General features: G+C 41.9%; 2 protein-coding genes across 2 annotated transcripts in view; one reads left to right on the top strand and one right to left on the bottom strand.

The window, feature by feature from the left end:
* LOC113003756 overlaps window positions 1-22,958 on the bottom strand; it is a 241,205-nt gene that overhangs the window by 112,934 nt on the left and 105,313 nt on the right. The window lies entirely within an intron of this gene.
* The window catches only part of LOC105199635 (B-cell lymphoma/leukemia 11A), a 38,317-nt gene continuing 28,373 nt past the window's right edge, over window positions 13,015-22,958 (top strand). The window contains exon 1 of the mRNA XM_011166816.3: window positions 13,015-14,470. Coding sequence (XP_011165118.1) covers window positions 14,434-14,470 — 37 coding nt within the window. The 5' untranslated portion in view covers window positions 13,015-14,433. The remainder of the gene's footprint in view (window positions 14,471-22,958) is intronic.

Here is a 22,958-nt window from a genome sequence, read left to right as displayed (position 1 = left end):
ACGCGTTTCAAATTTTCTGGTTAAATTGATTTTTTTATTATTGTTATACGTAAACGTACGTATCTGTAATTTCTCTTGATATAGTAATATTACACGAACATTTTGTGAATTTTTCAAATAATAAAAGGCGTTTACAAATTAAAAAAAAAGATAAGTGAGCAATTTCCCATTTAATTTTCATTACGAGACAAAAAACAATTTAATCGCTCGGACGCTGGCAAAGTCAAAAGTCGTCGGCAAATCGTTTTTTGAAGGGATGTGGAAACGCTCGATGGGACTGACCGATCTACCTGTTCAGGTGCATCTAGGGATTCCGGTGGCTCGCCAATTTAAAAGTAATTTTCTCGAATCCTTTTAAAAAAGAGGCCAGCCAAATCACGTCTTCCCACGGTTGGTCAGCTGGCCTGCGTCCAGAAGCGACGATCTTTCCGCTCTATCCGCCCATCTCTCGCTCGGCTCTCCTCCACTTTCCTCTGCTCACTCTTTCTTTCTTACGAATTTCGATTTTTCTACCTGGGATCTATCTCGAGTCATCCGAAATCTGGGATAGCGTGCAAGATCTCTTTTACAGTTACGCGAAGAGATTCCGGTATGAGATACCAGATGGGAACTTATCACAACTTGTAGCCCTAACACAAAATTTTCCTAAACTTTATTTGTGACGCGCGCATTTATGTCAGCTGAATGATGAGACTAAACACTAGATTGTTAAATATATTTTTGATCGATGAAGATGTATTATTGCTTTACATATAAATTACTAGAAAAAAAAATTGATTTTTTACAGACTTGATTCAAGCGTATTTTATCTGTATTTTAATTAGCAATAGCTAATTCTTTAAATTTAGAAGCAACTACCGAGATGTGTGTTTTTTTTTGCGTGCAAAGTGGTAGTACGATCACGATTGAATTTGAGACGATCAAGTGTATCGCAAAGTCTCAAATCATGCGGACCGTGAGCTATAAAGTTCTACGAGAACAATCGAACCGAGCTACAAAGAAAGAAGGAAAATGAGAGGCGCAGAGATCACTACCAGCTGTGCGGAGTCAATTTTTCGGAAATTGCCGCGGCACGTCACCGGAGACGCTAATGTGAGATCTGGATATCAAGAGCGATCGAGCCGCCGAAGAATGAAAGCTCGATCGTATAATCGATCTCGATGAATGGAAATTCGATCAAAGGGGGCGATCGGCCATATTGAACGGACAAGGAAGGACAGGGTCCTCGCTCGGGAAAATTTTCAAGAACACACGTGGTTCATGTCGCCCCCGGCGCCCCTTCTCTCCTACTTTTTTCTCTCGGATCGCTTTTTATGTACCTCCTCCTTTTTCGGGGCCCTAGGATTTTTTTCTTACCCCTTGGCCGGCCATCTGCCGCTACGGAAGGGGCGGCCAAGATGCAGGATCTATGAGGAGGGGTTAAGCCAGAAGAGAGGAAGAAGGATGCGCACACGGTGAGACGGCAGGCGAGTGATGATCCGCGGTGAAAGAGGAGGATACACTCGAGAGGAAGGAAGACGGATGGAGAACAGAGAGGAGATCGAGGGAACCCATCATCCGGGGGTAATGGCTTAAGGCCCAGTTTAAGATCTCAGCTAGTAGCTCTTTATGTCTGTAGGTCGAGATTCACATCTACAAGAATCGATTCGATGACGCCGATGCAGCCTGCGCTGGAAGTGATCTACGAAAAGAGTGGCCGGATAGCTAATATTTAAATAACGCTTTGTAAAAAGTGTTCCCTATAACACGGCTTATACGCAATTAGTAGATGAACAATTTTTTTATTTTATTTTTTTTATTTAATTGTTCAAAAACAAATTCTTTTTTTTTAAGACACTAACACAATCACACGATTTATGATGATGTAGATTAAGTGAAGTACAAATCATGCTTTATCATATTTTAACTAGTATTCTTTTTGTTGTTCATCTGTAAATTAATAAAATTATGATTGCTTGTCAGGAGCTGAGTCAACATGTGAATAGTCATGAGAAGCTAATTGGCGCTAAAATAAAGCATCATTTGTATTTCATCTGATCTGTATCATAATAAATTATGTGATTGCGTCAGTGTCTTCTATAAAAAAATATATTAAAAAAGTTCTTGACTGCAAGAACATTTACATAACAAGTCATAATATTTTCATTTATAAAAATGTATCACCACTGAAAGATAAAAACGGATTGTTTAAAATTGCAAATATACGAATGAGGATATAGCAAACCAAATCTAAAATTTAAATATCGAACATGTGAAACTGCACAAGTTGCTCCAACGATTCAAAATGTAAACATTTTTGATAAAAATATACTATATTTTTATTTAATTGCCCAAATAATTATCTAATATCGTCTTCGCGATATCGATAATAAATCAAACTATTTAGTAAAAGCAATTCAAGTATCACGTGAAACATCTTTCCTAAGGGCTCCGTTATCCCAAAGCAGCTTTTTTTTTATAAATCAGTGCCACGCCAACTGCGGTCCGTTCTCACGAACGAGAGGCGCGATCGTGCGCGCTTTCCCGAAATTTTTCAGCGGCGAGCCCGCCATCGGCTTTTCGTCGATGCACCGTGCGGACATGTGGACTCAGGCTAACAACCTAGCAGTATTTTAGTTTTTTTACTCCCCTCCCGAAAATCGTTTTTTTTTTGCACCTTCCGCCGCTGAGAAGAATCTGTGCCATTCGGGGTACCGTAAGGGTCGTTTCCTCCCTCCCTCTTTCTTTCTCCGTCTAGTGCGTTTCCCCTTCCGCCTCTCGTTCCCGCCGTTTTTCTCTCCGTCCACAAGGTGTTTCCGCCCTGGTGCAATTCCGGCGCCCTGACCCCCCCTCCCCCTTTACCCCGCAGTCTTCATTGGCCCCTAGGAGAAGGAAAAGAAAAAAAATAACCGGGCACCCTCGATGGAGGCTCCCACCACCCCACGGTGCCCGTTCGCGCAGCGTACATATACACTATGTATCGTGATAGAAGAGGAATGCACCTAGAGCGGCACCGGCACAACGGTGCGTTACCCCCGGGAGGAGCGCAGGATGTTTTTTTCCGGTGCGCCGCGGTGGGCCGTGCGAAAGCCGGCGCGGTGAGAATTTTTTTATGCAAAAATGGACATGGGAAAAAACGGGAGTCCGTGGACCAGCATCGGTCGAATGTCGACGTCGCGCGCCAGGTGCGTCGATAAGATGCGCCAGGAGAGTAACCGGAAGTATTTTAATTATTACTGGACGTGATTTTTTTTCGATACATTGCGAAAACCGTAGCCGTTATTATGATAATTAGAAGAACGGTTTATCATTTTTAACTATTTTAACCTTAATAAAACGAAGAAATATATAAATTATAAGAGTCTGACAGGAATTTCTCAAAACATACAAAGTTAAAAGTTTAAATACACGCCAACCGGAAACAATTAAAAATCTTCTAAATTAAGAGAATTTCAGTTTATCATTGTATATTAAAATCTGTCAGTCGAAATCTTTATCTGTACGTAATTGTAATGTGTGAGACGGATCTGTAGAGACGGTTTTTTTTTATTTTCGGAGAAAATAAAAAAAATCGAAAATAAAACGCAAAATTCAGATTGAGACGGATTTCTAACTGTTCTATTGGGCCACATTGATAGACAGCAATTGTATGGATCTCATTAAATCCTAACAAAGTGGACTAGGTACCAGAATCTAGCGTGACCCACTTCGCCATCTGTGTTGACGGAAATTAGATTACGCTGGAAGTTAAATTAAAATTTTGAGATCTGAGTTCAGCGATCCTGCTGATAATTATAATTCATCCTGCAAACGATTATAATACGCGAAAATTCAGCGGAGCGTACATATAATAGTAGCTGGCAATATGAATCAAAATTTATGCCATGAAATTTGTATATTGAAGATGAAGCTAGATTTATCGCCAAGCATCTCAAATAATCCATGAAACTTAATCTCGCATCTTATAAAAACTTTAGAGAAAGTTTATTACATTATATTACAATTTATTATCTTTTATTTATTTTACATATAATCTCTTTCGCACATTGGTATCTGTTATTTTTTATGTCTTATATATTCTGTTAATTTACTTATGTCCTGACACTGTTTGACCTAAAATAATAAATAGAATTCTTTTTCTCGTGTGTGATCCTCCTCTCTCTATCTCTCTCTTTTTCTCACGCTCTCTTTCTTTGGTTCCGTTTATTCTTGCTGATTTAGTGCATCGTTAAATCATCGATGGCGACCGCTCTGTCCTCAGGCGCGAAAAGGTATTCCACGAGAATACGAAATTCTGTACAACGTTAATCATTCGCGATGATCGGACAGGCATCGTCGATGTGCATATCCGATGCATATTGATCCGAAAGTTTTCCGCCACACACAGGCGAAACTCTCGTCAAAGAAAATAAAGAAGATTTAAGGAAATATATATTCGCCCGCACGTACGATAGAGTTTTCTCACAGCTTTTCCACCTGTCGGTTTTTCAAACTAGCCTTAAAAAACAATAAATACATATATACAATGTATGTATGTATTTATTGTTTCTTAACGCTAGTTTGAAAAACTGACAGGTCGAAAAACTGTGTGGGAAAACTCTATCGTACATGGCAGAATATATATTTCCCTAAATTTTCTTTATTTTTTTTGACGAGAGTTTTGCCTTATATTTTTATAATTACTAGAATTTTTTGATATGGTTTCTCTAATAAAAAAAAGCACTTCTCGACGAAATTTAGTTTATATCTTATTTTTCAGGTATTCTGAAAATGTTATAAATATATATTCATATTGTTAAAAATATATTTTTATCGCTGCTTAAACACGTTTTCTAAAAATAAAAAAAAACCCAGCAGCAGCAATGTAAAAAGATTGTGCAATTCTTTTTTTAAAGCGTGTCAAGGCGGCGATAAAATAATATTTTTAACAATATGAATAAAGATTTGTAATATTAAAAAAAAGATATCTGTGTGCACACGTATATCACGTAGAGCGTATTGAGAATTTATTGAGATTAGTGATTGGTTCGATGACCTCCAGCGGGTTTCGGCGCGGCGCAGTTGACGATTGTCAAAAATTTGCTTGGCGGCTAGTCGGGGCATATCCGGTTACGAGGGCTCTTCCAGAAATATCCCGCGGCCGGGAGAAAAACGATAATGCGACGCAGGGTGGCCGATTTCCCGTGCGTGCGTGCCGATGGGGACTTTCCAAGAAAAAATGGGCCGCGCCGCCCGCGTGCGCGCGTGCACAGAGGACCCGGGGCCAACCCTTGCGACGAGGAAGGTCCAAAACTTTTAAACACCCTTGGCAAGGGGTCCGCGAGCGCGTCCTCCGGTTATATTTGGTAACTGTCTCTTCTCGAGTACAACACATGCCGCAGTGGCGTAGCCACGAATAGATCGCGCGTCCGCGTGGTCAATTGCTTCTTTGAAAGTTTCTGGTCAAGTCAACAAAGTCGGAGGAGACAAAGTTCGAATCATGCATCGCATATGATCGAAACGATGATACATACATTAGGAAAACTGCAGTTATGGTCTCTAGCTATAGCATAAGCGCAATAATATTATTTTATATTAAATTCCTAAAATATTAATAAAAAATGGTTATGTGTCCATTTCTGATATTATATAAATATTGTATGAAGAAGTAAAATAATATTGTTTACTTCAGTGTTTTAAATTATTGGAAATAACTTTTTAAAGTAATAATTATAAAGTTTATGAATATTTTACGCATAATAATGCACATTAATTTTTAATCAAAATAATATTCGTAGAACATTTTTATAATATTCCACGGATATTGGAGTAATATACCATAAATATTTAATAAAAGTAAGTATATAATAATATTAATACAATATCCTCTATAATATTAAAAAATATTGAATAATATACGAATGTTATTTTAATTTTTAATAATATTCATATAATATTCTAGGAATATTGCGTGCTTGTATAGATAGCAATTAGATATCTATCATTTAAATTATGTAACAATAAAACTAAAAATAAGTATTATACAAATTCAACCAAATAATGACAAAATATAAAATTTTCGGTAAATCACAAAATATTTATCCAGATCCCATTAAATGTAAACATTTTCAAAGGCAGTTGTTAAGACTGTATGGTTTCGGATGACCCCTTGACCATCTCCGGTCACCGATACGATTACGAGCGCCGGCGCGCTGTCGCTTTAGGGATCGTTTTGCTTTTATCTCCAGACCTCCTCGTCCCTCTTTCGCGGTGGCATCAAGGGGAACCGAAGAGCGAGTCGCGGGGAACGGGGGAGGAAACGATAAACTCCCACGAAGAGCTGGACGCGGGCAACGGGAGCGCGGCCGAAACCGTTGGACCTCCTCCTCGTCGCCGTCTTGGTCGTCGTCGTCGTCGTCGTTGTCGTCGTCGTCGTCGTCGTCGTAGCCGTCGTGGTCGTCGTCGTCGGTGCGTGGCACATGTGCACGTCGCCGAGTCGCCAGACAGATCTTTTTTGTCCCGAAGTAAAAATAATCTTTAAAACCCCGAACAGGATGCGTTGTTAGGGCAGGGATCACGAGTGGGGGAGCTGTGAAGAGGGAGGAGAGGAGGATAACGCGCGGGCATCGTCACCAAGATGGTCCACGCAGTCACGGTTTTTTCACCCTTTGGACGGCTCGTCTCCCTGTAACGGGTGTCCGAAATTAACGTCCTGCGACACGGAGGGTCTGTATCTGGCTCGCCCGGCTCGCGCCCAACACGTTTCTCCGTTTCGAACGTTGCGCTCGGTCGCATCTGTCGAAAATTCGGCTTGAATGCCGATGATCATTCTGGCTGGAAGAAGTTGAGAATAGAAGAGGAGACTAATCTTCTAATAAAAACAAAAAGAATCGAGAGATAGTTGTTAAATATAAAAGTACTTCCGTATTTTTTTTTCTATCGGAAAATATTTATCGTATAAACGATTAAGACAAATGAAACTAGAACAGTACTTGTAGTACACTATGGCAAAGAACTGAGCAGAGAAGACGCAACATCTCGCAACTGTGTGCATTGTGCTATCGCAGATCACCCGGTGGTCGTATCGGCGACACACTTCGGCGGGCGCGTGACGAGTACATTATCGCGGTCTGTTGGTATTGTTTGACTTAACTAGATGAACGCGCCAATGTACAGGGGCATGTGTCGTCACACGACAAAACCGATTCAGTATGCTCCGGAAAACATAATAGCTCAAGTACAAGTGATACTTTTGCGGAAAATAAATGAATTGAAAGGAGTTGTATGTGAGCGTATAGAATTTTTTTCTACAAAATCAAACTTTTAAACCGGTATTCATACAATCATAAATAATTTTAATTTTTGATTGAAAGAAAAAAATTAACGAATTTATGAGTAAGTCTGTAATTGATTACACTTTCAATCAAAAATTGAAAATTATTTATGACTTTGAATATCGGCCTTAAACATTGATACTATTTGATTGATTTTTATACGTATTACTGACTAACATAATTACACTGAGAAAAGAAAATTGTTAAATTGTTCAACTAAATTTTTCAACTCGATTACATTTCTTCAATTCAAATATTTATATATTTAACTCAAATACATACTTCAACTTTAATGTAAACATTACGAGTACATTTATGTATTTAACTTAGACATAAATATTTGAATATTTGAAATACTTGAAGAAATTTAATCAAGTTGAAAATTTTAGTCAAGTTAACAACTTTTTTCTCAGTGTAGTAATTGAAGAACTTTTTCAATTTTTCTACAATAATTCTGTGCGTGCGTGCGCGCGCGCGCGCGCGCGCGTGTGTGTGTGTGTGCGTGTGTGTGTGCGTGTGTGCGTGCGCGCGCGCAGTGTAAATGCTAATTAAATATTATTTAAACGTTAGCTAACATATAAATTAATTAACCAGTCAATATTGGTTAAAAAGTATAATTTTCTTACGCGTTCTACTTCTTAAAGATTTAAATGTCATAATCAAAAACATTGGGATGAATACAGGAGAAAATTAAACATTTTAGAATTATTTCCGACTTGGAAGTCAGAGGGACTTTAGGCAATCTTGTCGAAACTGGACTCTCCATCAATCCCTGTTCGCCTATTTCGTTACTGGCTACGGAAGGAACACCTTGTAGGGGGGAACCGTGCTGTCTGCGCGGTCTGGAGAAGAATCGCAGAAACACGCGTGAGCCGAGAGGCATAGAGCGCGGAAAAATTCTATGAACTTGCGGTCGTCCGGAATACAGTGGCCCCGCAGTAATGAATGTGGGAATTTCACACGGGTCAACGGATCGCTGCCTTTTCTAGAGATACGTGCGAGGTGCACTTGGAGTGCATATACTCTCTCTCTCTTTCTCTCTCGCTCGCTTGCTCGCTCGCTCGCTCCCCTTCCCACCCTCCTTTTCTAATTCTCTCTTTCTCTCTCTCCCTTTCTCTCCCTCTCCCTCCCTCCTACCGTGTAAGACGACTCTCCCTCCCTCCTACCGTGTAAGACGAGTCAAAGTGTATCCTAACGTGTGTGCCCGTAATAAACCGCTTGATAACTTATGCATTCCGAACGGGCGATACTATCTAGCGCTACCGTAAATAAGATATACAAACTGGATGCGGCGCATATAAATTCGCGAGCGCATCGTATAAATGCGCGCGGTCCGCCCGACGCCCGATGCCCGCGAAAGGCACTCGCTAAATTGCGCGTCGAAAACTTTCCTCGCGCGATCTGGATTCGTTAATTCATCCGGTGCAGAAGGCAATCTAACCCGAGGGAGACACTCTCTACCGCTCGTGCTTACACAGCCCGCGCGCTCGTTCAATGCTCCAAATAAATTACCGCACATGATCGCGCATACACATGCGATCTGTATCTCGTCGTGTATCAGTCTGAAAATGCACCTGCCGTGAAACCAACGTATTCCAAGTGAATTCCCCTGATTGAGCGTAACGAACTGCATCTGAAAACTGCTCGTTACTCGAATAAGTCATCGATGGAGGAGAGATCTCGAACGGAAATGAGGGAAGACAATAGATTCAATACAAGTGTTTATGTGAATGTCGTAAAACAAATTCGCGGATTAAAATCTTCGAAACGCTTCGAAGCCGGATCGAAACACGCGCTGTTGATTCGCGTGCCGAGCACTCATTACTCTTCATTGTGAAATCTCGCTACATTTTGCGCTACATACGTTCGGCAATCGCAATAACGAGTTCCCCTGAACGCCGAGATCGGTCGTTTACGCGCGATTAAAACGCTGCCGCAGTGATTACATCGTTTGGCGCACGGAAAAAAATTTGCACCGCGATTCTTAGTTCGGAAGATCTCTCTCTATTTAAAAAGGATTATAAAAATACTTCATGGAATTGCTTATAAAATCGGAATGTTGGAGTTTCTTTTGTCTGCAGTCGGGCTTTTTAAAATTAAACTTGTCGCGTCACTATTTTTATATTCTCTCTCGTTCCCTCTTTTCTCCCTTTCCTCCGAGGAAAATTCTAACACATTGTATTATTCTACATAAAATACTATTTTGTTATATTTATCATTAAACACTTGAAAGATAGCGTGGCGTCAATGCAGGATTCATGAGGATAATCGAAAAATAGATTTAATTCTTCTTTCGAAAACCTTTCTCGCCCTTTTCCCAGATTGGCTGGTCGAGATATGCTGGACCGGCCCACGAAACACTGTCCAGGAGGCCCGAGACGCTTAGGATCCCGCAGTATTAGATAATTTTTTGGGGATTGTTAAAAGTCACTTCAGAGACGCCTCCGGCGAGAAACAGGCCGAGGACAGGCTGCATCTCTGAAGCCTGGGAAGCATTTTCGGCGCCCTCTCCTCATCCCTCCCGCTCCTCCTCGCCACTCGACTCGAGGAAAGTAGAAAAGACATCGTGCCCTCCCTCGCTCGGCGGAAAATTAAAGGGCGCATCCTATCGCGTGGTCCGTTACCACGGACCGGAGATGAGAGAGAGAGAGAGAGAGAGCACGATGTCGTGTAATACGTAAGGTACGCGAATGCGCGTACGTATGGCGTAAGCTGTACACGCTTCCTTTGAAACTTCGAACTTCCTATCGCGACCGTCGTGTGTCTTTGTAGACGAATGAACGTCTCGTATCCAGGATAATCCAGGATAATGCGAGGTTCTTCACCACGTTCGTCTCTTTCCATTCTACCTCTCCTCTCCCCCCTCCCCCCTTCTCTCTCTCCTCCCTCCACCCTCTCTCTTTTCTCTGCTCTCTCCCTACCTCAATTCCGCATCTTATCCCGCTCGCCTGGTCGCAGGATCGAGATCCTCCGGCGGTAATCCCGACGTGGAAAGATCCGCGTCGCGGATATCGATCCCACAAGTAGAATGAGGGGTTTTAGTCGCGGAATAATTAATGTGAGAGAGCAGGTACTTCTGTGTGCTCCTCTCCGCTTTCTCTGTGATTCGACGCTGTATGTTTACTGCGAGTTCGAGGGACGACGAGCGTGCATCGCACTGCTGGTACGATCGGTCCGTAAATCTGGCTGCGATCCATGCATTTAGTACTATTGCATCGCTGTTTTTTTTTTATGGTACACCGTTTTGTAATGAAGCCGTAACAGCATCAGAACTGAATTTGACCAATTTTGAATATCAGAATTTATTGGAATTTATTTATTATATCATACATTTATTACTGGATTTTTTTCAGTTTTTCTATTTTGCGTCATGGGAAGTATAATATATTTTTAAAAAAATTTAATTGAACAAAAAGATTAATTAACGTCAATTGTAAAAATGTATTATGTATTGTGATTTGTGACAGTATAATTAAGTTTCGAATCAATGACATTGAAGTATAAATTTTACGCGGAGAGCCTCTGTCCTTCGTGCTTTGATAAGATACAGTTGGATTTGCAACTTCCAAAAAGCCTTCTGTAGTTTAGTAAAAGTAACTTGAAGCAATTTGTCACGCGCGCCGGAATTCTGCTACAGAAACTCATCGCGGGTGTAACGAGTGCGGCAACGATCAGCAACCAAAACCTGGCATCGTTCCAAGCAACATTAATACGTTTGGGTATTACTGCGGTAACTTAAACGTCTGGTCAGCATTAATCGCGTCGGCATCACGAAGGCTGCGCACTTATATCGTATTTTCAAACATTTTTTTCGTTCGCATTCTTTGAATACATATGTATAGAGCGTTTCGGCGAAAAAGGTTATAAAAGAAGCAAAAATAACATATTTGTCAAATTTGTAAGCAGCTTTGTAGACATTTGAGTCATAATTTAATTAAGACTTTATTTAACATTGCAGATGGTTGTAAAGATATGAGTAAATTGCCAAGTGTCATCCTATCAAAAGTAGATTAAATAAATACAACCTATAAAAGCGCTAAAATATTATTTAACATTAATTAATATTCCTGAAATATTATTCAATATTAATAAAAAAAATGATTACGTCCAATTCCCAATAATATCGTAGGAATATTATATGAGAAGTAAACAAATATTCATAAATTTTATTACATTTAAAAATTATAATATTCCCGATAACTTTTTAATGTAAGTTTTAATGTAAGTTTACGAATGCATAAATATTTCACATTAACTTTTTACCAGTAATATTCGTAAAACGTTAGAAACCAATCGTTAATGAATCACAGCACCGAACGTTTTTTAAACTAATATTGCGAACGTAATTAATTCAATCATAGTACGAACGCGTTTAAAAAAACTTGCCCTCTTTAAGAAATTTTTGCACGGTTCCATAAAATTAGATATTCCGTGGCAAACTTGTTTTGTTAGTCGATACTGAAATGTCAACACAACTTCTTCGCTATGGAGATTTAATTGACATTTAAAATTTCTATTTAACTTTTTTGCTGAGGATGACTCAACGTGGTGCCGAAACCGGATTAAAATATCCGGATTAAAATAAAGTTTGCACTTTAAACAGAAAAACTACGCACTGATCACCGTGTCATTCTCATCAGCCTTGTGACTACTTAATTTGAAAATTTCGAGAGTAAAGCGCTTCACTAATTGAATATTATTTTAATTTTTAATAGTATTTGTATAATATTGGGTTGAAGAAAAAGAAATCCATTATTTATATATATATATATATTTATATATGTAAATAATGGATTTCTTTTTCCTCAACCTAATATTTTATCGAATATTGTATCGCTTTTAAAGAAAACTCGTTAAAAATAAGTAACTTAACAATATGGGGCTCAGAGAATTAAATGTATAAGGGTAATGCCGATATAGAGTCGACATTAATTGTTCGTGTGCAACACACATATAATTTTCTTGTTCAATAAAATTAAATTCAATAAAAATATCTGCTTAACATAATATTTCGCACTTGTTTCCCGAGCACCCTGTATGCACAACGCGAATTTTCTCCGCACCGGATACAGAACCGTTGGTTCCTTCGCGTCCGTTGAAACGTGCCCGAAAAATCGTATCCGCCGCCGTTCGCGCCACGACGCGGGAAGGAAGGGTTGCGTTTTGGAAAAAGCGCGCCTTCCCCCTACTACTCGGCGCGTTAGAGATATACCCGCGAGAGAAGACGCGATCTCCCTCTTCGCGGTTATCTCCCGCGCGACAAGGACGACGAACGTCGACACTGGTATCAGTGAGCGAGAGGAGAAGAAAGAGAGAGAGAGAGAGAGAGAGAAAGAGAGAGAGGAGCGGATCTGGATGCTCGGCGATAAACGAGGAGAGACGAGCGTGCGGGCGTGTGTATGCGAAGCCGTAGGTGTTGTACAACGCGCGGCTACGACGAACGTTCGCGAGTGGAAGGGAGAGAGAGCGAAAGCGAAGGAGAGGAACGGCGAGGCGGGAGGGAGAGAGAGGTGTAGAAAGGGAGCGCGCGACGTGAGGAAGGGAGAGGGGAGAGAGCGCGAGAGAGCGGGAGAGAGAGAGAGAGAGAGAGAGGCAGAGCGTTACCCCCACCACGGGGGTGAAAACTACCCCGAGAGCGCGTGGGGTGTCCGGCCTCGGCGCCGAGGCGAACCGAGCGCGTCCGAAGCGAGCGCAGTGCCCGACACACACCAGGTCCCGTACGGCACACGACTAGAGGCGCGCACAGTCCGGCACAGTCCACTCGGCGATACGACCCATGCTGGACCGTCGTCGCTCTGGTCCACGCCGGCATCAGGCATCCAGCACCCGCGCCGTCGCCACCAGGCCGCCGCACCAGACAGTCGCCCGAGCCGCACCAGCCGACCGTCATCGGGGCCGTACGTCGACGAGGACGCGGTGTCGTCGCACGTCGACGTCGACCTCGCGTCATCGTGATCGCGCGTGGTCCACGGACCGCGGGTGCACCACGCCGACTGCCGGCTATTAAAAATAGACAAACGAAACGAAGCTACAGAGAGAAGAAAGAGAGAGAGAGAGAGCGAGCAGGCGTCAAAAGGATTCGAGGATACCGCCGCCGGACGACGACACCGTCTGGGAACTTCGGTTCATCGAACTCGCGCGACGCTCTTGTTTATATTTTCCCTTTTTTCTTTTTGTTAAACCTATTCTCTTTCCTTCCGTATCGGCGAAGGTGACAGCAGTGAGGGAGAACGGTCAACGAGAGGCAATACCAGCAGAGGCACCAGCAACGGATATCGTGAATTTATCGGGGAATCGGCAGTGACTGTGAACTCTCCGTTGACCGCCAAAGTGCCAAAGTGCCCGCGTGTCAGGCAGGTGCTGCAGGAAAATCGGCTGGCGGCCAGTCAGACACTACTGTACCATCCGTTCTCGCTGGACGAGCACGTAAACGACGTCATCCCGCACCTGTGCGAGCCGATCGTTCCGGTCAGTTAGTCACTCGGTCAGAGTCTGGTATCGACACCATCGTTCGCAGAGCCGTAGTGTCATATATGTCGCGCGTATTTCTCGCGGTGGTGAACGCGGTGCAGGCGCGGAGGAATGCGGCCGATGAGGAACATGAGGACCGACATTAGTTGACGAACAAGTGTCTAGGTTGCGGTGTCCAGGTGCGCGAGACATATCGGATAATCGCGTTCAGAAGATAGCACGATAGTCGCGGTAGAAAAGGAACTGGGCACGCGGCGTGTCCCTAAACAAAAAGATAGAGAGAAAGAGAAAGACGTGAGGACAGTGTTTCAATAGTTCCGGGAAAAAAATCGGATGGACCCTCTCGCGGAGGGCGAAAGCACGCGGCGGAGGTGAGAGGGAGGAGGGCGGAAGCGTGACGACGGCCGAGATCGGGATCGGGTCCCTTTGTCCTGTTGTTCTGCCACCGACGTGCGCTTGTCGCTTCCTCCTTCCTCATCTCGTCCCCGCGGATGTGATCTAGGAGATCGGAAGGTAGCAATTGGCCTTTGGTTCCAGCAACAACAACAACAGCAACTGCAACCGCAACCCCTTTCCGTCCTGGACGCCCGGAGCTAAGGCTCGTTCATCGAAACAAAAGAAAAAAAAAACAGTGTTACGCGACGAGAGCCGAAGATCGCGAAACGCCACCATGAGGATCAAAATGCCCGCGGTCAGGATCGCGCAAGGTGAGTGATGACAATGGAAAAGAATTACATTTCCGCTTAGTTATTACACAATATTGCGCTTGATGCCCGTCTCGACCGATACGAGCTTTCTCTTTCGTGTTTACGTATCGTAATGTCACTTTTGACAAGAACGCTGAGGAACGACAACAGGTCCGAGATCATTGTCCACCATCGCGCGGATCGTCTCGAATTCAATTGACACGGAAGCGAAATGCTCGTGGCGGCCGACGGTGCGAAAACACGCGATTAGGCACACGCTAAATGCGTGATATTTGTCGCGCATTTGCGAAGACGATGCGTTCGAAATCGTGTATCGTGTTTGTGAACGTGTTTATTATGCCACGCGGTTGAATGAGCCAACGGAAGTAATAAAACCGTAAAAGCACCGTGTTTTACGGTATTTCTCACCTTTACCTATTGGCTCTGTCAATGAGATTAGATTAGATTTGATAAATTTATTTCTTTAACTTTCGATTAACCCATCGATTCCGAAATGAGACAGCTCGTGCTCTTTAATTATTACAATTATGTCGGTAAACGTCTGTGAGAAGAATAGATAGCTATGTCGATTGCATCAGCGTTACTTTAATTTAAATATCTGTTTACCTTTCCGTAAAATTAAAACTGAAAGAAAACTAGGAACTTAAAGGAAAAACGAACGAAACTAGCGTAGCTATACATCTGTCGAAAAAAAAGAACAATAGTCTCTTGATGCGAAACATGAAAATGTATCTTGAAATTCCAACTAAAATCGCGCGAGATATACGAAACATAAATATTTGTTCTAATAAACACAATCGTTTTGTTTTGAAAAGATTTCTTTCAACAAAAGTTTCTACGAACAAATCTGCGCGTTTACAAGTTGATATTTTTTATTCTGCTTTAGATTTCTGCTATATATTTATTCTGCCAAATTTTTATATTAATATGAGAAAAAAAATGGCGAAATAAAGCTTTTTCGGTTTAAATCGCAAGATATATTTCGTATTTTTCACATTACAATATTCCATCTCCTTGGGAGCTTTCAATTTCGATCTTCCGTAATCAATGTATGTAAAGACAATGCCTTTAATCAGATGCATAATTACTCGCGGATCCACGATTATGTCGATGTAACTCGATTTTAAGTTTCCTTCGAGAGCAGATCAAAAGCAATCTCTCTCTTCTAGTTGTTAACCGCCGCCGACAAATCCGTGCCATTTGTAACGAGAAACTCTCTGCGCTCATCGGCGGCCCTCAAATCCTTCCACGGTGATTCGTGAACGGATCGTCGTAAATCGTTTTCAATCGAGTCACGCAAGTCCGGCACGCTCTACTTCGATCCTAATCATTTTATGATCCGTCTCAATTCATTCGCGTTGACGTCGCTCTACGTCACGGCAAAAACAAAGCGATGTGGAACGGCGAACTTCAAAATCAGATCTTCCCCCGGCCGCGATTAATTTCTTGGCAAGCGATGCTTTCTGGGGAAAAGAATTGAATGCGGTGGTCATAATACAAGTCTTCCGCATCGAGTTCCGATCATTATCCCGATCGCGATCGCGGTAATTAACTCCGTTTCCTTGGAAAAAGCGCCCGCGTCTCGATGAAGAGGACAACCTGTCGATGAGGTAAGCGCGCGAGACCGCTCCTCGTGGCGTGGTGCAACAAAAAAAAAGTGAAAAGGATCGGCGGTCGCGTGGCCGAGGACGGAGGGAAGGTAAAAAAGCTACGAAAAGCGCGAGGAAGTTAAGTGCGAGAGAGAGAGAGAGAGAGAGAGGGAGGGAGAGGAAGAAAGAGAGAAAAAAAGAGAGAGAGATAAGGTACGAGGAGAAAGAGAAAGTGTGTGTGTGAGTGAATGAACTAGGGGGAGAAGAAGAGGTCGAACGAGAGCGAAAGAGGGAAAAGAGGGATGGAAGGCCAACGTCTTCGGGTAACTCGTCGGCTGAATTTTTAATTAGTCCGCGACAGCCCCCACCAGACGAGGAGAGTGGAGGCGACGAAGGTGGTGGAGAAGGAGTCGGAGAGAAGCAGAGGAGGTAGAGGTGGAGGAGGAGGAGGAGGAGGAGAAGGAGGAAGAGGAGGAGGAGGAGAAGAAGGTGACGGTGGAAGGCGCGCGGGGTGGGCCAGAAAGGGCGGCATTGTCATGCGCGCGTTTTTCACAGACTTTTCCACCCCCGCGGCTGCTACCCCCCGTCGGCAACTACCCGCCCCGCGACGCCCGCGAGGCACCCCCTCACCTCCACGGAACGGCGGCGGCGACGCCGGCGACGGCGGTGGCGGCGGCGGCGGCGGCTCCGTTTTCTTAATTACAACTGCGATATTCTTTAGTTCGCGCGATGACGCCGCCGCGAAAAGATACCGGAATATTTCTCCGGCAGCGATTATCCCCTCACGCCCCGATTGCACCGATTGGTTGACCTTCGTCACGGGGTAGCGTAGCGATCGATAGATCAATGGGCCATGTCGATTCGCGTGTGACGACCAACGATGCAATGGTTTCTAAAGACGGAGGGGGGAATAGCGATAACAGCGCGCGACGATCGATCGTCGCGATTAGAAGAAGAAAGATGACGACGTCGCGATGGACGAGATCGCGAATCCGCGAGTTCGCGTATCTGCCACCCTGAAGCAAAATTTAACGAGGGACAGTGTCAGTGTCGAAAGAGAGCCCCTCTCTCGCTCAATGGCCGATTTTATGACTCGCTCGATTCTCGCTTCTCTTTTATTTGAATCGACCTCTAGAGCACGATGCCGAGGAGGAAGGACCACTGTTCTCTTCCTAAGAAAGTCCTGTTTACTTCTCGGCCACCTACCAGACGGCTAACGACAAAGTGACGGGCCTCGTGAACGTCGATGTGACGATGATGATGGATGTGCTTGATCGTTTCACCTCATCTGTTCTACCGCAGCTTGTTTGATACCGGTGAATCGACGATGGCGCGAATGGTATCGTCCATCGTTCGCGTTAAGGTGAGTTTCCGCCGGTGATAAGTGAGACATTTCTTTTCGTTTTTTTTGGTTTTGTTTTTTCGATACTTTTCTCACGTCTGACGACGATTAGATCGCGGACGGACGGATCGATCGAGCGGAAAAGATTTCCAGAATACATGAAGATTCAACAGTAATAATTAAAGGGAATGCGGCAGACTGCGGGGCTCGAGCGAGCTATCGTGTTCTCGTCTCAAGCTTTTGAACCTTTAAATTCGTGTTTGCAAACGCAGAATTATCTTCTCGCTCGAAACGATGTGTAGATCGCGTGCCTGCACCTCGATTACCCGCCTGCCCGCTACGTTCACACCTACGTGCGTACGTAGACAGGCGGCGGCAAATAGATCGCGCATTTACTCGCGCACGTCGAACGGCAAGTATCACATCCTATCATACGATCACTTTCCCATAACGACGCGTCATGCAAAAGGGACGTGTGTGTACGAGTTATCTAGTAACCCGACACTCACGAGTGCTTTCTCGAGAAGTTAACGGTGATCGTCGCGAGGAACATTTTGTTGAGCGCTTTGAAACAAAAATCCAACGGAAACTACTGGAAGAAGAAACACGCTGAGACTAAGATATTTAAAGATGATCATTAACATATCTTGAAAAATTTGGCTTACTATTATTTAAAGAGGTATGATTGAAAAATCGAAAATCGAAAAATTAGTACACTGAAAAAAAATTTTTGCGTTCAAGTAAATATATTTATTTTAACCTTATTTCCTTCGTTTAAATCAATGCTATTTAAAAATAAATTCTTTTATATCAACTGATATTTATTTAAATTAAGGAAATGTAATATATTTACCTGAACATAAGAAACTTTTTCAGTGTATATTATATTTAAAGCGAAACTAAGATTGTATTAAAATTTCAAATTGATTATCTGAACTTTCTAAGAAAACGAAAGTTCAAGTTGGAGTTTTGTACAAGGCAGCTTATGACAAATGCAACGAATGATTAATATATCGCGTTACTTTTTTAAATGCTTCGATACATATAAAAATTATATGACTATAATTAAAGATATAGTTACAAATATTTTTGCTCTTGCAAAAATTCAACTTTATTCATGTATTTTCTTTTGCATATAAGTAAAAAGCTGATGAAAGAATGCTTATGAATTAAAGAAATTTGATGAACCAAAGACACAACGAAAAATTTTGGAACACTGTTAAAAGAAATATCAAAACAATTATTATAGAGATATTAGTTCAAATCTAAGCTGTTGTAAAATTTCAAATGTAGACGTTGATTTGCGATAAGCATTGAAACGTTATAGGCTGTGCAATTGTACAGTCACGACATTGTTAACTAAACAAAACTAAGTATGCACAAAGAGTATGTAAAATCTTATTAACGGTTATCAGAAACACTTCATTAGTTTTACTCAATTAAAATCAACAGTAATCCAATGGAACCCAAAAATATATATTAAAATAAAAAAAAATTGTTACGTTCTCAATAATATAAAAGTATTTTTACTGAGATTGTATCTATCATACATCCTTAAATATAGAATCTTTGATACACAGATTTCCCACGATATTTTAAAATTAATTAAATTGGTTGTTTTCATTAAATTTAATTTATTAGATTGCAGTTGTGCAGTTGAATTGTGATATGAAAAATATTCTCGCTTACGTATAGTATTACGCGTAAAGACTACACAGTTTTATTTAAATATTTAAACATTCAATTGGATACAGATCTAAAAATAATTTTGTTGGACTCTCAAAATAATTATGTAGGACGCTTAACAATTATAATACTGTCAAAAGTTTTGACATTACAGTAACCTATTTGAGCGTCGTGCACAATTATTTTGAGAGTCCAACAAAGTTATTTTCAGATCTGTATCTAATTGAATTTTTAAAGTACATAAGTAATACCGTTCTTTCCGCGTAGAAATTTTCAGTGCTCTATGTGCTACGTATCTCATATGGTGATAATATGTACAAGCTTGTCATTATATACTTGCGTAACTTGCGTTCGTTTCTTAAACAGCAACGAGATATCGGTTCGACATATTTTTTCGCATATAGTATTATATATCACTGCCGACGTCAAGGTAACATTAAGACCATTATTTTATCGCGCGTCTTTGGCAAATTCTCAATAACAAGACACCATTGCAATCTAATGTTGTAAATCACTCGCTACTCTTGTGAGTTTTGTTTTTTGACCACATGCGATAACCACATAATGCAAGTCGATAGAGTCGCCGTAGATATCGCAACAACGCAACGAGCCTTCAAATGTTAGAAGGCGAATAATCAATTAACTGGCCAGTCTCGTATAGTCATTCATCGTCAAGAGGTTTTTAAACTCGCCGCGTACTTTGTCCATCCGCATTTGCGGTTTATCACGAGCAACGATCATCGCGCAATCATTTGGATTAGCGGACGTTTATTTTTTTCTGTTTCAAAATTGAAATGTACGTTCAAATTATTTTTCTATATATAATTTTGATTAGTTTCGCACGGACTGAATTCTCGAAACAAATTTCTTCCGACTGACATATTATCTTTTAGAATTTGTTATAATTGAAACCAGTGGCGTTCAAGTCGGATAAAAATTATTTTGTTCTTGCATAATTATAAATTATTATAATATACTATAAATGATTATAAATTATTGTGAAATTAGAAAAATGATTCGGCGAAGACATTGACGAATCGTTCTAACTACGTAGAAAATGCGAATTACAATATTCAATTCATAGACGCGCAGAAATGATTCGCAAACGCATGAAAGTTAATTATGTTAATTTAAAGCGGTGCTCTTCTGCTGATAGGCAGACGGCGCGCGGCAGAGGTTAATAAGCGCGCAATTACACCCGCTGACCCGCGAGAAGGGTTTCTTGCTTGTCCTGTATCTAGTCTCGAGGTACTCCCGAGGATGTTATTTAGCAAACAGAGCGCTAAAGCTTTGCCCCCCGCCGGCACGTGCGCGGCATATGCGCCTTTTGCGTACCGCGTACGTGTTGAATATTGTCTTTGATGCGCGGCCCGTCGGAAGCCCTTCGTCTCCTCCTCGCGTCTCCTTTCTCTCACGTCACCCTCCCATACTCTTGTACGGAGATCCTCTCCTCTTCTCTCCTCTCCTCTCTTCCTCGAGCGGCGCGCGGCGTCTCTCCGCCAAGTCCCTCGACCAAAAAACCACTTTGATTTGATTTTCTAGATTAACCTTTAGGGCGCCGGGCGCGTGGCGAACCCTTTCCTTCGTCTCCCTTTCACGATCCCTCTTCTCCATCTTTTCCCTTCCTTCTCCTTTGCATCGGGATCCAGCACGCGACCAGGTAAGGCGAAGGCACTTTCGATTTTTCACGCACGATGACCGATTCAAGAAAAAGCCTTGCAGGCTTATTTCACGAAGAGGACGCGTGTAGTAAATTAATATTCGACGAAAGATGCAAATTTGGACTTTTAGTTACGCTTAACCTCTTGACAACGTTATCGATATTCTCATGTGAGAAGACTTTAATGTGTTATGTAATAATTGAATCGAAATTTTAAGCAAAATTGCTGTTATTTAATACTGAGGAACTTATTATATTTAATGAACAAATAATTCAATTGTCACATAATGCATATCGATCTAATAACAAAAATTAAATAGAGAATTATTGATTTAACGTAGTATAACTAATGCGAGAATGTCACTCGGAATTAATGATACGATATTCTCATTGATATATTTTAATTAATAATGCGTTCGAGAAATCAATCGGTTTGGAGACCGACATCGAGATGGCACCACATATCATCAACTGTCTGATGCTGCATTGATGCTCGCTACTGAACGTTAACACTTGCCCTAATAAGCCCTTTCTCAGCTATGTAAGAGAAAAATGGGAGAAACAATTTTCTTTCATACATGATTGTTATAAAAGAAAAAAAGTCTTTATAATTTAAATAACAATATAAATTATATGACGAAAAGAAGTAACTTTTCTTGAAATATGTAGAAAGTAAAGAACTCGAGCTATTTTTCATAAGAAAAAAAGTTGATAAACAAAGTTATGTAAGAATAAACGTTGACGATTGGGTATCTTCTCATCTCACGAATTCCAATCAAAATGGAATAACTAAAATTAACGAATATGATAGTACGTAAAAATTAATAAAGTCCCTTGCTCAATCTTTCGCGAAGCGCAAGCTTGGCTAGTTAATCGCGCCACGTTAATCATCGCGATTAGATGCATGAAAGAAAGAAACTAGCTGCGAGGTGAAACAGTGCAACACGGAAAACTACGCTTTCGACACGGAGTCTCGAACTAGTTACAGGGGAAAATGGGACAGACTACACGGGGGCGGGGGCATTAATTACTCATCGGACTCTCCTTCAATCCTCCCGGTCCTACCGCCAGAACAGACGACGTCGATACAGTTTCTCCACGTCTTCGCCGAATTCGGCAACAACGGGGCTGTATATCGTCCATCCAATCTGCCGGTGGGCAATTTCAGCTGAAATACGATGTCGTCTGGTTCGTTCGCGAGGCTCGTCGACCCGGCTTATTGGCCGTGATACACCCACCCTTAAAAAGGGGTTAAGAACGCGAGACCGCGCGCAAATAGTCGCCTTCTCACGACGAATGCGAATATAAATGACAAACGAAAGAATACGATCAATATTTTGTTAACTAGTAAATTTGTGATGTGCGTCGAATCGACTGAGCTACGTCATTCGAAAAATTCACTTTGCTTTTTTTTCACATCAATCTATATTCATACTTTGTATGCAAAATAAGAAGTAAAAACTTGGAACTTTGAAACTCGCCTGGTGTAGTTAAAAAAAACTCGGCAATATGCAAAATGTTAAAAAAATCCTTAACGTTAATTTAAACGTTAAGAATAAATATTCATTGAAAGAAATTCCATTAGAGAAATAAAATGTCTAAGAAAATGAATAAATGAAGAAATAATTTGCGACTAATGTGCCGCAAATAAACTCCCGTTTATCCCCGGCTTAATGTCGCTACAAGCGAAAATATTTATGTCCCCTCAAATAGCGATTCTATAAGAGGCAGAATAGACTTGCAAGAGGATCGGGTCGTTTCTCGACTTTTATTCAAAATAATGGATTTACAAGCGCGTCCATGGGTGGCCGGACGATTTGGCCACGAAGAAAAGCAACGGGCACAGCATCGAGTTGCACTCGTAAAAAAAAGAAGAAGGGCACGAAGGTGTCCGTCCTCGGTAAGTCGAGACTGTCCATGCGACGAGGAGGTGCTTGCGAGGAAAATTTATGTTGTTTGCGGTGTCGTTTTCCTGGTCCATTGTCCACTATTGTCCGAGACCCTCCTTCCGAGGTGCGAACACCTTTCGAAACGATAATCTGCTCGTATTATTATACGCTTTGTCGGCCGTTCACTTGTCGGTGAGCAGGAAGAGGGGATGGACCGACTCTCCACCGGCTACCTGACCAAGGGTCACTACGAAGCGCCTCCTTCCACTTAGGAAGTACAAGGTGGACGGTCCCCTTTCCGGACGATCATCGACAACACCTC

The sequence above is a fragment of the Solenopsis invicta genome, chromosome 8 (genome assembly GCF_016802725.1).
Source record: "Solenopsis invicta isolate M01_SB chromosome 8, UNIL_Sinv_3.0, whole genome shotgun sequence".
NCBI classification, from domain to species: domain Eukaryota; kingdom Metazoa; phylum Arthropoda; class Insecta; order Hymenoptera; family Formicidae; genus Solenopsis; species Solenopsis invicta.
Note: the sequence above shows the minus strand (reverse complement) of the source record. Positions and strands in the feature narration are given on the sequence as shown.